At 36.1% G+C, this 17,737-nt stretch overlaps 1 protein-coding gene across 1 annotated transcript; it reads left to right on the top strand.

Annotated features, from left to right (window-relative positions):
* Positions 1–9,017: 9,017 nt before the first annotated feature.
* Positions 9,018–16,217, top strand: LOC126815571 (NF-kappa-B inhibitor-interacting Ras-like protein 1). The gene is made up of 8 exons (XM_050541288.1): positions 9,018–9,166; positions 9,548–9,660; positions 9,880–9,975; positions 10,229–10,273; positions 11,036–11,125; positions 11,416–11,509; positions 12,326–12,412; positions 13,387–16,217. Exons 2-8 carry the CDS (start codon positions 9,553–9,555, stop codon positions 13,449–13,451), a joined length of 585 nt encoding a protein of 194 aa, XP_050397245.1. The 5' UTR covers positions 9,018–9,166; positions 9,548–9,552; the 3' UTR covers positions 13,452–16,217.
* Positions 16,218–17,737: the final 1,520 nt, after the last annotated feature.

The following is a 17,737-nucleotide window of genomic DNA, read 5'->3' as shown; positions in this document are numbered from 1 at the left end:
TTTTATGTGTGATTTATGGTCTATTGGTCTATTGAGATGAGTTTAGAAGAATGAATCACAGTGCATTGCTAAATAGATTGTCTCCTGTATTTGGCAGAGAAAATATTCTGGCATGGTTTCCCCTTGACTTCTTGTTGAAAATTTGTATTTGAAGTAAGAGTAGCCTTCATTCCTGACAAAATTTCCCCTATAGCATATGTCCGTCTTCATGGAGGCTAAATGCCCTTTCAGACCCCAAAACACCAATATAAAGTTGAAGGCAAATATAATAGCATATACACAGTAGCCTTCAGTCCTGGCAAAATTTCTTCCATAGCACACTACTTACATATGCCCGTCTTCATTAAGACACTAAGCCCCATTTAAATTAAAGTCCCCTACCCCCACATTACAATATAAAGCGTAGGGTAAATGTAACTAAAATACATGTAAGAATCATGATTTGAAAGAACCTTTAAGATGGGATGAAATGAGGTGACACTATCAACCTTACATACCTTTGAATTGGAGATGAATGAAATATCAAATAAGATATGGACAGTGGGTATATTCATGACGGGACTTGAGATTGCCCTATATAGACAATGCTTGGAAATAGGGCAATCTATTTCGGCTAAGCTTCAGAATAGGCTAACATGCCCTATGCTATAAGCTGTAACAAACTGTTCCGCACTAATATACTGAGCGCCATGGAAAACGCATCACTTAGTTTTTCGTATAACAAAATGGGAACACTTCAATAACAACACATTTGTTCACTTATGGATGTTTAATCTGTAATCAACGGTACAAAGTCAGAGGGGTCAAAAGTACGACACAGATGTCAGTAGCGTGTGTGTCCTCCACGGGCTCTTGCGCACGCTGTGCAGGGACGTCGCATGGAATTTACCAATGTTTGAAAGAAGGCCTGGGACAAGAGCAGCTTCTTAAGCAGCAATGGTGTGCATCTGGTCTCAGATACAGACAGCGTCCAATCTCATCCCAGACATGTTCTATCGATGCCATGTCCGGAGACATGGCTTGCCAGTCCAAGACATTGATGTTGTTAGCAGCCAGGTAGTCCATACTAAAACGGGCGGTATGCGGGCGTGCATTATCCTGTTGGAAGTGTTGAAGTTGTGGGTGCACTCGAAACATCGGAACAACAATTGGATGCAAGACATCACGGTAGGCTACAGCGTTAACGCGACCCCTGCAAATGTTTATTGCGGTCCGGTGATGAAATGTGAAGCCTCCCCACACCATTAAACTTCGCCCACCCCATCGATTCGTTTCGAAGACGCAGCAGTCTGCAAGACGTTCCCCAAGACGCCTCCACACACGTTGACGGTCACCAGCGTGATAAAGATGAAAGCGACTCTCATCACCGAAGAGCACACTTTGCCAGTCTACTCTTCTCCATGTCTGGTGTCTTGAGCCCATATCAAACGCCGCTGACGGTGATGATCCCCGAGGATAGCTCCAACATAAGGTCGTCGTGCACGGAGTCCTACTTCTCTTAGACGACGTCTTACGGTGTTGGCACTTACTGGTCCTTGTCTTCCGACGACTGCTGCACCTGTTCGAGTCGCTGGGCGGAATCTGTCACGCAGATGAGTGACCCGGATGTAGCGGTCTTGAGCCTGGGTTGTAACGCGTTGTGGACCAGGACGTTGACGGTCACATTTTGATCCAGTAACTCGAACACGTTCCACCAACCTTATAATAGTGGACTGATGACAATTGAAGTGTCTGGCAATAGCACGTGTAGACATGCCAGCCCTGGACATTCCCATGGCTTCATTCCGTTGATTTTCAGTAAGTCTCGGCATCTCTAGCTCGATTCCTTCACGCGTCCAACAACAAATTACGACAGACTGACGTTTCACAGTTCATGTACTGCACATTAAGTTGAAAACATGCTTTTAAAGGGCTCACACACAATGCTGCACATGAATATTGGGTTTTTCATGTGCCTCTCGTGCAATTTTTTTTTGTTCACACGGGCCGATATTTTTTGCGTTTGGGAGCATTGTGTGAAACAATAGTTCATAGTATTGCATAATATTATACATACAAAACCACCTAGTAATAAAATATTTGGGGAAAAAAAGTGATGCGTTTTCCATGGCGCTCAGTATAGATGAGAAAATTTGTTCCGGGTCAGTTTGTAGCCAGATATGGAACAATATATATTGTTAAAACAACATGTTTGACAGATTATAATATCAAAACCCATACGCTTTCTAGTGCCCCGTTGTGCCAACTTGTAAATATTGATCCTCTTGCTCCGCCCAGCTGAATGTTTTTTGTCCAGTAATATAAACCAAATGAGAACTATTTTAAAATATTTATTCAAGGTATTTCCATTTATCATTTAAAAATAAGCACATTATGATGGACAAAAAAGCACTGATATAAAGTCAACAAAAAAATACAGTAAAACAAACAATCCTGGAGAAACATAGTTCATTACAATGTTTTAAATACACTTTATGAGCACTAGAGGACAAGAAAAGTTTATATATAATGTCCAACCATAACTTTTTTAAATACAATGTGAGCACAAGACACAAAATAAGTTCCATTATGTCCAACCATAACTGTTTCAAATGGGCTATGAAAGCCATAACTGTTTAGGAGCACTGCCACTAGGGCACAAGAACCGTCGATTATAATGTCGGACCATAGGGGACACGAGAACCTTTCATTATGTCTAGCCATAACTGTTTATAATACACTTTATGCTCACGCAATAGGGGACACCAAGTTCGAATACACGATATGAGCACTAGACAAGAAAAGTTCATCATAATATTTAACTATAACTGTTTCAAGTTTACTAAAAGCACTATAGGATACAAGTTCATTATATTATATGAGCATACATTATTAAAATGTTTTCAAACGTGACATAAGCACCAAAGGACTCCTGTAGGTCCACCACGGTGGTAGGTTTTAAGAACAATGTGTGAACATGCAAACACACGCAAAAAACACAATAGGCCTACTAGCACTGATAAATACACATAACCAAAGACGTTATCCATTCACGCATATGTAATGTAAACTGGAAAGCCTACGTGATTAGGGCTGTGTCGACAAGACTTCGTTAATTATCAACAGGAACACGGTACTTAAATAAATCTATTGTTCACTAGAAAGTAAACAGTCCTTGCCTTCTAGAAGACAAAGGAACCAAACCGGGTTGAGGAGAGGTATATTTATCGGTGGATCAATGGTGGGTAACTAAGACAAGATATCTGTCAAACCAAAGTCATTGGCTATTCGAAGATTCTGCAGCGTTGCTTCTGTGACTATCTGACCAGAATCGTAAGGAGTAAACGCAGATTGATGAAACGAATTGTTGAGTAGCGGAGATACGGGGTTGATGAAGATAGTACCATGGTCATGATCTGGAAGGTACGTGTCTACAGAAGAACACCTCGAAGATACCGTAGAAGCGGATCTGCATCGAGGTTCGTCCCACGTCGTCGAGTTCATAGATTCTTCTAAATCATTTATGTTAACCGGGGACGGATCGATTCTGTAGTGTTCATTCAAAACTGGAAGAGAAGCTGGCCTTGGAGTTCGACTTAGATCCATGACGCAATCGGCTGTCGGCATCACGAAGAAACTGGTGTTTTGCTCTGAGTGATAAGTTCCAGGAGTGGTATATCTTGGGGTTCCATATTCATAAGATACTATGTTGCTGCTGTGACTTTCTGGGAGGGTGAATGTACACGGGGTTGTAGATCCACTTTCAGAGTTTGGCGTCTGCAGTAGTGGTGTACTTGTTTGTCTGTTGTGGTAACTGGCTGGACTAGGCATTGAAGAACCATTACTTGGCGATCCATAGTTGAAGGTATCTAACGGAGTAAAAGTGTGTCTCTCCTGGTGGGTGGTTAAACAGGGTGTTGAAGATCTAGGGGTTTCGTAACCGTAGGTTACCATTTGTGAAGGGGAATATCTATCCTGGTCGAACTTCTCGTGGTGTTTGTGTGATTCATGTTTTAATTCAGGACTTGGCAAACCAAAAAGGGTGGAACTGGAAGCTCGCAAGTCAGAAAAACTGCGGACTGGTGGATACAATGCATCTTTGGACACTTCGTATTGGATGCCGGACACGGAAGGTGGCGTATTATAGGATAGTGGATTGGCGTTGCATAGGTTACGTAAGTTTTCCAGCGCATTCTCTGGGGTCTGATTATCAAACATGGTTGGTGGGAAGGTAACTATTGGTACATGACTAATCAGAGCATCACTGGCAGTTGTGGGAATGGTTGATGATACCGGTTTTAGGTCTTTGGAATTTAACAGAGAATCAATTGTAAAAGATCGTTTCTTCTTTAGCGCTCTCGTCGATTGGGGCGTTTTGAAAACTTGGCTTGTTGATGCTTTAAGAGGAGTAATGCCATGTAGGGGAAGTGTCCGTGGCTGAAGCTTCATGCAGGGTAGAAGATATTCAATTTGTGGAAGTCCAAAATGTTCTGTGAGTGAAGAAGCATACTGGTACTGGTAGTCGGTATCTTTGGAAGATTTTTCTTGTTTTCTCAAAGCATCTGATGGAAGTTTATTCAGATGTACAGCCCAGTCACATTTTTTGGTCTTAACTACGTTGTTAATAACTTGAGGCACCTGTAATGGAAAAGGGTCAGATAGATATTGCAATAGGTAAATATTCATGAAAGCGAGTCGGGGGTGGGGGGCAACTTTTATATAAATTCTAAGGACCTTGTGTACCTCTAATTAAGAATATGTTAGTGTCGTTATCAGTACTAAGGGACTCTCAATATCCGTTCAAGCTTGGCTTAGAAATGACGAGTTTCTAGTAGTAAATGGGTCCATTTTTTTTACCGTGGAATATGAAAATTGCAGGTTTAACGTCCTATAGTTCTGCCCCGAACTGGGCTAATGAAGACGGACATACGCCATACAGTGTGCTATGAGGGAGATTTTGACAGGACAGCGGCACTACGGCCTACTCTTATATCGAATTCCAACTGTCAAGGGGTCTTTCACGTGCACGCCAATGTGTACACGGGACCTCGGTTTTTCGTACCATCGGAGCGACTAGACAGCAGTCTGCTTGTCAGGCCCTCCGTCCTGCAACACCGCCGGAAAATCCGCCAGTGATGTCAACCAAGATGCCCCATGTTCCATGCGGACAATATGGCTCTGGACAGATAATGCAGGATTAATACAAGGCTGAAAAGCATTCATCTGGGTTTTATATAGCTTGTTCCTTTAGTCATAAAGCAAATGATTAACGTTCGAACGTTCGTTACGAAAAATAGTTAATTGTATATGGTAGAACCCCCATTAACCTTAAAGTTTTAAGTCGCATATTGTTCTTTGCGTAACCACAGACGCCCTTGCTGCTTTCGGGTGGATATCACAGGTTGAGAAACGGTAGAAACCCACGTTTACTGCTCCCAATAATATTTTTTCTAATTGAAAATACAGTAAATTAAGCTGAAGATCGGATCAAGATTTTCAGTGAATAGCTGTTATTTTATGGATTTTAATATTCAAGACTACTAAGCAAATATAACCAAACAATAACAATCATAACGAGCTATTTGAGTGAGGTTTAGCGTAATGTCTAGACAAGCATGCAATGGTTACGGTTTATCTTTTTTGTCCACGATGAATTCCGTTTTTTGTCCCACCCGAAAACTATATATGCACATTATATACATTCTCCTTCCTTGTCTACAAGTGAGATCCGTGCTTGGAAATTACCGGGGGGGGGGGGTGCTCTTCTTGGTCGACGCCGGGAGTCGAACCCGGCATATTATAGTCGAGAGGCCAATACATAGGCCTGTAATGTTCATGCAGACGGTCGTGTTTTCTTTGAAACTGGTTTCATTTGAAGAAGGAATTCGTTTATACATTACATTACGCCCTATGCAATTTCTTTTTGTCAAATTGTAACATTCTTCACTGCAGTCTTTACTTAGTTTCAATAGATTAAGATCAAAGTTTCTGATTTTTTAAATGATATTTTGTCTTACCATGTAGAAGCAATCATTGTGAGAGAGATTATGTCGAACAGAATCCCTCCATCCTTGGTATTCTCCTTGAAAGAAAGGAAACAGGTCTTTAAATGCTGCTAGGATACCAGCTAGAGATAGTTTATGTTCTGGTGCCATACGTATAAGAAGGGCGATCATTCCAACATAACTGTACGGTGGTTTACCATGTCTTTTATAATTCTTCACAGTTCTACGACCAAGCTCACCAACTCTTCTTCTTTTCGCTTCGGGCTCCATTCTCGTCTGAAATTAAAATGGCCATAGAATTTAAAATTATGGAGAAATAAACGAGATTAAAAGATTGTGTTATCTTGGCGATAATTATCGCTTGTGTTGTTTCGGCGATATAAATGATCTTGATAATCTATTTGATTCATTCGCAATATATAAATTGACATCAAGGATTTGAAATGTATATAATTTGTTTATTTAATTAAAAATAAATTGTATTGGCCTATACTAATTGTGGTGTGGTTTTACTTTAACGAATATAATGATAGATATATATTTTTTTAATTTCTGCATTGATGAAAAATTGAATATAGATTATTAACAAATTTGAAACTATTTATCTTTTTGCAAATAACATTATTTACAGACAATTTCCACAATAAAGTGATATCTTAAACAAGTCTTTATTTTTTTTTATCATAAATTTGATCTCAAATAGAGCTATTTAACGTCCGCTCTAATAATACTTCTCTTGCGTTCACAATAAAGCGATGTTGCAAAAACACCCCCCAAAAAATGTACTCTTTAGTTGTTTAGGCCACTGTGTGAAATAGCTTCCATCCGAAGTGATATCGCCAGCAATTACATTATTAGGTGATATTTATTTACATGTGTGATTCAAAGCTATATCATATTGGTGAAAACTTATACCTGCGGGTATTTCTTTAATCCTATCTGATCTTTTGACACTAACAGTGCAGAACAAGTTCTGTCGTGAAAAGAATTCTGGAAATTATATATACTGACGAAGCCATTCTGATTTCGTGTTATGCCCATTTAGGTGACGCTTCTTTTATTTCCCAATCAAGGCCCATCCTGTCCACTTCCTTCCTAGATTGAGATACTGAGCATGCAAAAACAACCCAATCAGACATTCTGGCGTTCTCTGTTGTCGCCTCATCAGATCTGCAAGGTTCCCTACCTTAAAACAAAAGTTAGCTTTCCCAGACAAAAGGTATGAATGTCATTAACTGACAATATACTAAACTTGATTAGTTTTAAATTAAGTCATATGTGAGTAAAAGAATTGGGTTTTTATTGAGAAACATGTTCCTTGCAATCTTCTCAGGGTACTTAAAAAATGAAAGGGGAAATCTATAATTTAGAAAATAACTAGATTGTTGTTTTTTGAATCGATTTTTTTTTTAAAAAAAGAGGTGTGGAAGCATGCCCATATAATTTCTGAGAACATTTTATAAGTTTATGAATTAGATTTTTTGAATCGGATTTTTTTTTAAAAATAAAATCTAAAACAATTAGTGTATTTATAAATATTGCGCCAAAGAAACGTGGAGGGGCTTAATGGCCATATAATTTCTGGGAATGTATCATGGTTTTACAAATAAGTTCTACTAATCTGCTTTTTTAACAATATATAATATCTGATTGAGTTATGCTTACAGATCTTTTCCAACTGATTTCCGGTATGCTTTGAATGTCATGATCGGTAACTCGAGATCTTAGATAGAAAGTTTTATCTTTCAATTGATAGTTGTTTCTGTGATTTAATTTGCCATTGGTCAGTTACAATACCTATTATTACGTTGAGAATATTTTGTTATTAGGAAGGACGTCTTTCCAGATTTAATCGTTTGTTAATACAAAGTGAAGTCGGTTTGGGACTTTTAAAAAATAACATAGGCCTACTTTTCGACTTCAGCGCGATATGATTTGGATATGAATTATTTTGAAAAAAAAATACATAATTTATAATTAAGATATTTTTCAGGGATATCCTCCTTTGTCTGTATGTTTGGTCCTTTGTCTATATTTCTTAAAGCAAAATGTAAATAATTTTACTTTATTTCTCTATTTCTTTAATTTCACATCTATATGTTGCTTTTCCGAGTTTCTGAGTGGGCGCGTCGAATTACCCAATAACACCCAATAACTGCCCAATAACACCCAATAACTGCCCAATAACACCCAATAACGCCCCAGTAACACCCAATAACTCCAAAATAACAACCAATAACTACAAAATGTTGACTTTGGAAACACAAAATAACAATTTAGTTGAATATAAGAAGCATCGCTGAATTGAGCCCAAATCGGAGTTTCACGCTCACTCGCCTGAAGGGAGATAACTCGTATATGTGATTTTTGTTGACGAGAAATTAATAACACCCAATAACTGCTCAATAACACCCAATAACTGTCCAATAACACCAAATTGTTGACTTTGGAAATACAAAATAACAATTTAGTTGAATTTAAAAGCTTCGTGGATCATGTTTGAAGAAACTCGCGATATTCAAAGCTTATATTGTGAAGTATGTCAACGTTGGTGCCATTCAGATTGTGAGAAAGTAGATACTACTCAGTTGAATTTTTTTCAATGTTCAAGTGACGACTACATATGTAGGTCTTGCAGATCCAACTATGCTGGTTTTAATATTCAAATCGGAGTTTCACGCTCACTCGCCTGAAGGGAGATAACTTGTGTATGTGATTCCCAGGTTATACCTGACAAGAAGCAGTGTCGTCTGTCCAGAATCGTGGGTTCTCTCTGGGTCATCACACTGGTAAAGACCCCCTCCCCCCCCCCCCACACACACATTTTTTTATTATCATTATAATATTTTCATATGAAACATTTTTAAATATGTGTATGTTTTTTTTATAAAACATTGTTTTGTAAAGGAATTAAAAATAAACGCCAAGTATCTCGTTACCTCGTCAGGTAGAGCCATTGTGGGTGTTATTGGGTGTTATTTTGGAGTTATTGGGTGTTATTTGGTGTTATTCGACGCGCCGTTCTGGGTTTCTTTATCAGCCGCCCCATGAGCAAGACTATCATACGACTAAGGGGAGACAATTCACATAAAAATGTAAACAAACATGGCTGACAGATCTAATTGAAAAATTGTTGATCTTGCTTGATTAATTAATTGATCGCATTTACCAATGTTCTTTCGGTAATTATTTTGATTCATGCTTCACGAAACGCTAATAAATCTTTATGCACTCCAAAGTCGATAAAATGTGGCAATGTACACCGTAAACATGGCTTGTCTGTAGTAGAAGTCCTGATTTTCATTTATCAGTGATTAATTTATCATATTAATTGAAATTTGCTGTCTTCTTTTTAAAATTATATCGACAGCAATGCAAGTAGTTATTAACCACCGAAATTTAACAATAGATCTACATGTATAGTGGATATTAGGAGCACTGTCAAATATAGTACCTATAAATTATTAAATTAAAAACTGTATGTAGGCAAATAAAGGAAGGGTCATCCACTAATAACATGTTTGTATGAATATAATAATTAATATTATTAATAAATTTTAAAGGCTGAATGCATAAAATGGGAAAAATCAACAAGATCCTAGTTTGCGGATTTTCTGGAGTTGGCAAAACATCTCTGATAGAACAACTATTGTATGGAAACCACAAAATTGGCAGTGTAAGATATAAGACTTATTTAATAAAACATTTTTTATATTTTTTTAACCATACTGATCTGGTAAAAGAAGGGGTACTAAGAGTTCTTTTTATCGAGCCATTATGACATTTTTCTGATAATGTCCCCTAAATGAATTGTGTTTATTTGAGATTTAATTTTCTCACCATTTTTGCCAAAGTGCATAGGCCTATTCTGTGATAAATTTTGTTTTACTTACAGCCTATGCATGCCACTATTGAGGATATATACAATGCCGTAATTGAGACTGACCGTGGAGTTAAAGAAAGAGTTCGAATATATGACACAGCAGGATTGGTAGGATGTATTTATGATTCTGATATAAAATTATAAACAACATTGGCAAAGTTAACTACAATGGAGCTATCCTTAACATTCATTTGGTTGATGAAGAGATGCTTTTTTGTTGATCATTACTGTTATAGCCAATCACAGTGGCTCATATCAGATTTCAAAAAGAACAGATAACTGCTAAAGAATCAGTTAGATATTTATGTAATATTTAAATCAAAATGAAATGAGGGTTAATTTGGTGCCTTATTTATTTCAGGATGCTATAACAGACATGCCTAAACATTATCTTACTTTTCCTGATGTAAGTAATTTTGTGATCTGTTTGATACCCTTTTTGATCAAGAATGAGTATTTGGTTCAAAGCTTCATTTAAGAATTTGTTGCAGGTGGATAGGGTGGGTTGGGTGCCCAAATGGTGTGCCAAAATATGTGCACGACTGCATGTTAGATCAACAGGTCTGTCATTGAGTCAAGCTGTGTTGACTTGATTTTCCACTTAGGGTTGCCTGTCCAACCTTGTGCGTTTTCTCCACTTTCCTCCCACAGCTAAAGACCCCTACCCACAAACAGATTATTGAAAGAGAATTGAACCATATGTTAGTCCTGAAATGACCTAGTTTGTGTTGAGTGGATGATAAACCCCATTGCTCTCTCTTTCTCGCATACTGATAGCAAAATGGCTCTGTGAGTAAGGAGTTGGTTTACTAACCTGAAGGTAACGGTTTGGCCTCCTCAAGATTATCTCTCTAGCCTTGCTTCCCCTTGTTACTGGTGCAAGATATTGGGACTGCCGGGAAAGTGTCTAGTCCTTTGGATGGGTTAAAAAAAAACCTGAGGCAGCATGTTATAGATCCCCGGACGCTGAGAAATTGAAAAAAAAAGTCGATTATTGCACCACTGCCAAGGCAACATGTCCCTCATAGCACACTGCATGGCTTATTATGATCTTAATTACTAATTAGCCTCTTAGGTGCAGAAAAGTAGGATGTTAAACCGCATCACCTGTAAATCCAACAAAGGAAATTATTATTTTCTATGTATGTTTATTAAAACTCTTTTCCAGGGTTTTGCTCTGGTTTATGATGTGACAAGCTGGGATTCATTTCAAAGATTAGACACTTTAAAAAAAGAAATTGAAAAAATGAGAGACAAGGTTAGTCAATATAAAAACTGGAGAATCATTGAAAACACCAGAAATTACTCATAAAATATTCCTACTAATATATATAACACAACACAGTTCTTTTGATAACAATCACTATATGATATACATGCGATGTTTCGACAAGGTTTTTTGAGTTGTTCTCAAGCATACAGAATTATAAATGAGGAAATAATACGAAAGCATAATGTATAATATAGTGATACTACACTGTCACATTATATCCTCAAGCGTTGTTGAAATGTATGAAGGTAATAATTTATACCTGTGTATTTCGACAGGTGAGTATTATAGTTATTGGTAATAAAAGTGAAGTCAACGAAGCTCGACAAGTAGAATTTAATACAGCTTTAAAATGGTCAACTAAAGAAAAAGGTCAGTACATAAAGACTTAAATGTCTAAAAAAAACAAAACTGCCCTATTAAAAAAAAAAATAATAAAAACTTAGTTATTTGAAACTAATTTGAAACTTTTGTTTTCTTTAATTTTCTTAGATGTTAAAATTTGAGGCTTAACATAGTTGGATACATTCATATTTACAATAAAATTTTATTGAAAAGTAATTGGTTTCTGGAGTGCAATTTAATTGAAATGCAAAAGTACTCTCCAATACTAATTACTTTTCAAACCTTCCATTATTCCTCACATGTATAATGATTGCATTAAATTACCATTACCGATTAGGTCTACACTAGTCCTGCAATATTTCAATCTGATTAAAATACAGATCTATATTTCGTTTCGTTTTTTTATACTTTCGATGGCCTACACTAAATGGAGATCTGACAAGTTGTAGTGATAGGTCATGTAGAAGTCATACCACCGGCTTTTGACCCTATGATGTCAGACATTTGATTAACCAATCAGGGTTGATGTTTCTAATGGATTACCTAGAGTGCCGTGCAAAACACGCCTAAAGCTCACCGTAGCAGATCATTTCATTGGCTAATTCCTATCACCATCCAGAACACGTCATTGATAACAACTCTTCCATATCCTAGTGTAGTAAAGACAAGTAAAACAAAATTTTGAACTATAAAAAACGAAACGAAATAGGATCTGTATTTTAATCAGATTGGCAATATTGTTGTTTGTATAATGATTTTAATTTTGTGGTAAATGTTTTAATTAAACTATTTTCATAATACAGATATTTAACTTAATTCATCAAATTGATTTGTTTATTTCAGTTCGATTATGGGAAGTTTCGGTTGCTAATCGACAATCTCTAGTTGAGCCATTTATTTATCTAACATCAAAAATTACACAGCCACCTAGTAAGTTATAAATTATTTTCATTTTTAGAAAAAAAAAATTGACGACTAGAAAAGTTTTTACTGCCCTTTCATATTTGCTTTCATTTGGTATTAGAATTTGAATAAAATTTGTAAAACTCCGCTGTGGATTTGAAAACAGAATCCCTGTTACTGCAAGAATCCCGTAATTGCTAAAGCGGCTGATCATCATTTCAGTTATTTTGAATCCCTTGTAAATGAAAATATTGTGAAAATTGAATCTCGGAATATAAAAATGAAATGGGGTTTAAAGTCCTACTGTTCTGCTCCGACTGGGCTAATGAAATTTTTCCTGAACAGTGATGGCGCTACAGCCTACTCTTATATCGAATTCCAACTGCCAAGGGATCTTTTACGTGCATGCCAATATGTACAGTTGACCTCGTTTTTTTTTACCCCATACGAATGGCTAGACAGCTGTCCTTGTCAGGCTCGCTGTCCTGCACCTCTGACAAGGGGCAACTACACCGGAAAATCTTGATGAACTTTCCTGGCCAATACCGGAAGTGTAGCCGCGACCTGCATTGGCTGAGAAAGTTCATCAAGATTTTCCAGCGTGGTTCACAGATGTCAGTGGTTTTGATGGGATGAAAAATATGAGGCCCTGTGTACACATTTGGAATTAGATAGCACACTGTATGGCATATGCCCGTCTTCATTAGCCCAGTCAGAGCAGAACAGTAGGACTTTGAACTCTATTTCATTTCATTTCATTTCATTTCTTAATTAAATGTTAAATAATGAATCCGACTAATCCATGAAATATTAGATATTAGATAACACAACTGCCAATCACCGGTTTAAGGTTTTGATTGCTAAAATATGAATTCACATTGACCATTAATAAATAATAATAAATTTAGGATATTTATCTAGTTTATCAAGATGAATTCTAAGTAGAACAGATTTTTTTTCTGTTAGGACCAACCAATAATTATTAATATTTACTTTTTTAGGCAAGTCAACATTCCTGCCAGGTAGAAAGACAAAGTCGGCTGTTAGCAACAGTGTAGAAAGTTGAATTTATAATAGAAGGTTGAATTAATAATAACAGAACATTGAATCAATAACAGTGTAAAAAAGTTGAATGAATAACAGTGTAGAAAGTTGAATATTTTAGTTGGGACTTTAACTGCTGTCTGAATATTAAAGGACACAGATGTTTCTAGATCACATTTTTTTGTTATTCGACATGGAGTTAAAGGGGAAGACAGTAATAACTACAGTAGTAGAATTACAACCATCACTTGAGATTTTGATTAACTAATTTGAACTATAATAAGCCTTCTGTTTCATTGATAAATTTTCCCCACTGTTACAATTTTCAGCTTTATAAACCTTTCTATATTTACATAGTTTACATAAATTAATGACAATTTTCAGCTTTATAAACCTTTCTATATTTACATAGTTTACATAAATTAATGACATCACTTTGTGTAGCAGACTTGAAAATAGACAGGTTGGGTGGCCCAGTGGTTGAATGCATAAGCTTTAGATTTTAAAATGGCCGGCGTTCTGATTTTGGCTTGTACGTGACAAGGAGTAGGGTTTTCTGTCCAACCCCATGTGTTTCTATGGTCCTTTGGTTGCCTACCACTCCCACTGCTGAAGATAATATGTTTGTCCTGAATTGGGACATTAAACCCCATTTCCCTCCGCCCCCAGTCCCCACCCTGTTTTAGACTGACTTTAAACTCTTGTTAAATATAGATACATTCATAAAGCTACAAAGTACAATTACAGGGGAGGGTGGATAAAAGATAAAGGAAGCACAAAATCAGAAATGATTGTAATCTATATGTAACCAGAGACAAGATTGGTACTAGTGTGACTTGCCCTTTAATGAAACTATATATATATTGATCTAGTACTGGTAATCAACTGTAAAGATAACATTATTTTTTTGGTCTCATATGACGCATTATCTAAAATTGCATAAAAATATTATTGTATCAATATTATTGCATTATGTTTAAATGTGTATTTTTTTTATTCAAAATAATTTATTTATTCTGTATGTTGTAATTATTTCTAGAGTTGGTAATTTTTTGATTGTGTAAAGATATGCCTTAGCCTTCTTCTAATATATCATGATTGTCTTTTGCATTTACAATATGTACATATTCTGAAGGTCCCATACACTGTGAAAATGCTGGCCTGAAACAAATGTACATGTATTCCACGGCATTTAGTATTGAACTGGAAATACACAGGACATAATTTCTATAACATACAATTACTGCTTATTACTGGATCATAAGGTCCAGTGGGGTGGTTTTGATTCACCCGCTTGTACATATCAAGGAATAGGGTCTTGTCCAACCTCATGGATTCCCTCCTGAAATGACCTATTTTGTGATTTGATTTTGTGTGGAGTGGGCATTAACCCCCCCCCCCTCTCTCTCTCTCTCTCTCTCTTTCTCTCTCTCTGTCAAAATATTATACAGTGATAAACAATGATTGTATTCTATATTGTCTATGGCATAGAATGGTGTTTGAGTTTGTCCAATCTATTGAATCAATCAGCAGTGTATGCTATTTTACTTAAATAAGGAATTTCTCATGCACTTCTCATTTATTTGGAAAGTTAACATAGGTAATAAGTTATTGTCTATCTTTGTCTGAAAATATTTTAATTTGAATAATTTTTTTTTATTTATTAAACAATATTCTATTCAAAAATTGAAATTTTAAGATATTTTGTCTATAAATGTGGGAACCTAGTCAAATTTGTCAAATTCCTCTATCCATGACAATAATATGTATTAAAGCGATAATTTCATATTTTTAAGTTATATTTTTAAAATGTATTAAAATAAAGCCTTAAAATAGATGGTATCTATAAACAGTCCTACCTTGTTAAAGAATTATCCTATTAATCCTATAATTCACTATGGCCAGTTGAGAAATTGGAAAAAATATCATTTTCAACTTCAAATTCAAACGTTTGAAGATAGCTATTCCATGGGGGTAATAGAAAAACACGGGAGGTAATTGTGTTATTATTTCCGGGGTGAATGATTTTTAAGTGTGGGAATGATACCTATAATCGTATAATAGTGAGTTGACAACCTATTGAGCAAAAGACATAGAAATAATTATGTTTTGACTTTCTTAGAAAATATGAAATTCTCGCTTTAAGATAATATTGGATTGTAATTTTCATTTAATCTTTGTATCTTTTTATAACAATATATATATGGAGAGATTTTTATAGCTCCAAATTGCTTTAGTTACTTTAGTCTTTTTAACGCACTTTGAGAACATCATCTAGCATCTAATATTTTGGTTTGAATCTTAGAATATGACAGTGACAAATATGTGTGGTTTAATGGTTGAGAGCATATGTGTGCATAGTGGTAACCAGGGCAATGGTATATTCGAGACTTAGCCTTGCTTTCCCATTTTTAAATTAAATTTTTATATGGCGAACCGTTCTAATCTAGTTAAAATCATCGAGGGTTGATTATGGTCTTGTTTTGTTAATATAACATGTTTATATAACATTTCAGGCCTCAAGAAAAACCTAAACTAGGCAGATTTAGCTCTTGCATAATGTATGTTTAAATAACTTAAAATACATTCACATGCACATGCTTTGCAATGAAATACATCACGCAGGCAATGTGCCAAGTCTACATTAAATAGATCAAAGGATAACATGACATCTGTTTTTTAATAGTATAGATAATATCATAGATTTGTATCAAATATATTATTTCAATAAAAATGTGCTAATATGTTATATTCATGTGTTTTGTATTAAAATATATTTATCATTTAATATTTGGGGTTGAATTTTTTTTTAGACCAATATACATGTATTCTTAAATGTATTTATTGGTTGTTGATTTGCCTGCCCCACTGCTAAAGGCTACTAAGCACAGGAGAATTAAGAGACATAAAATTGCTCCTTATGTTAGTCCCGAAATTACATAGTTTGTGTCAAGTGGATTTAATACTCAATTTGTTGCTGTTTCTTTATATTTTATTCATTATCTAGTTTTAAACCATTTTACCTTTAATTAACAAAAACCACCAGAAGAAAACCAGGAAATTTCTTGAGGCCATCAAAACAAAACATATCAAACCCAAGTTTAACTGTGATGTGGGACTCAATATACCAAGGGCTTATGACCAACTTAATATACATTGAACCCCTTTTTATGCGCTCACATTTCAGTGTGGGCGTATTATGTCCTCACCCCGTCTTGTCAACCAACACGATAGAGATTGTAATTTTTACTGGATGTTTTTTAAATTGAGTGGGAATGATTGGGGTCATGAGAGGATGAACCCTATTGATTTTCAACATTCTGACCTTCAGTTCCTCGATAGCGGATATAGTTTTCGACGCATTCTGTCTATTTAAATTCTCTGTGAAGCATTGTGGTCATGAGAGGATGAATCTTATCAATTTTAAGTGTACCACAACTTTCCAACTTTCCTTTCCTGAGTTATCCCCCCCCCCCCCCCATGTCAAAAATCTTGTGCAGTATATATTTTAATTGATTCCTTTCAGATTTGGTGGGAAGCATTGGGGTCATGAGAGGATGAACCCTATCATATCTAGCGTTTTTCGATATTCTGTTCCAGATTTAAATGTTCCATTCCCATTTAAATAGAGGCCATCGTTTTTAACAGATTCTTTCCAAATTTGGACCGTGTCAAGCATGGTGGCCATTAGAGGACGAAGCCTTCCGATATTCTGCATTCTTCAACTTTCAGTTCCACAGTTTTCGAAATGTCAAATTACCCTATTGTGTCCAGTTATTAATCTGAGTGACATACAAACCTTATTTTAGTAAATTCAGTGTATGTGCAGGGGTCTATACTGTGGGAGAAAACCATAATACTAAAAGTAAACCCACAGGGTTGAGAAGGCCTCCATATCTCCAAACTGCATACATAAACTCCTAACTAGCTAGAGTTTGAAGCAAGCCTCTGTAGAACACTTGGTCATTCCAATACCTTACCTCATATGGGAGCCACGTAGCTAAGGCTAGTCTGGAGGTCGCATGTTAGATCCCTGCATTGGCCATGAAAGTTAATCAGGATTTTCCAAAGTGGTTTCCAATTGACAGTGGTGAAGGACAGACGGCCTGGCAAGGACAGTTGTCTAGTCGGTCGGATGTTACGAAAAACCGAGGTCCCATGTATACATTGACTGCATGTAAAAGATCCCTTGGCAGTTGGAATTCGATATAAGAGTAGGCCATAGTGCTGCTTCCCAGGCAAAATTTCCATCATAAGACCAGTATAGGAGCAGAACAGAAGAACGTTCGACTCCATTTCATTTCATTT

The sequence above is a fragment of the Patella vulgata genome, chromosome 3, assembly GCF_932274485.2.
Source record: "Patella vulgata chromosome 3, xgPatVulg1.2, whole genome shotgun sequence".
Classification (NCBI taxonomy): Eukaryota; Metazoa; Mollusca; class Gastropoda; family Patellidae; genus Patella; species Patella vulgata.
Note: the sequence above shows the minus strand (reverse complement) of the source record. Positions and strands in the feature narration are given on the sequence as shown.

Coding starts and splice junctions, on each gene's coding strand:
- LOC126815571 (XM_050541288.1), top strand. CDS start 9,553: ATGCATAAAATGGGAAAAATCAACAAGATCCTAGTTTGCGGATTTTCT. Junction 9,661..9,879: donor GAAACCACAAAATTGGCAGT/GTAAGATATAAG, acceptor TTTTACTTACAG/CCTATGCATGCCACTATTGA. Junction 11,510..12,325: donor ATGGTCAACTAAAGAAAAAG/GTCAGTACATAA, acceptor TGTTTATTTCAG/TTCGATTATGGGAAGTTTCG.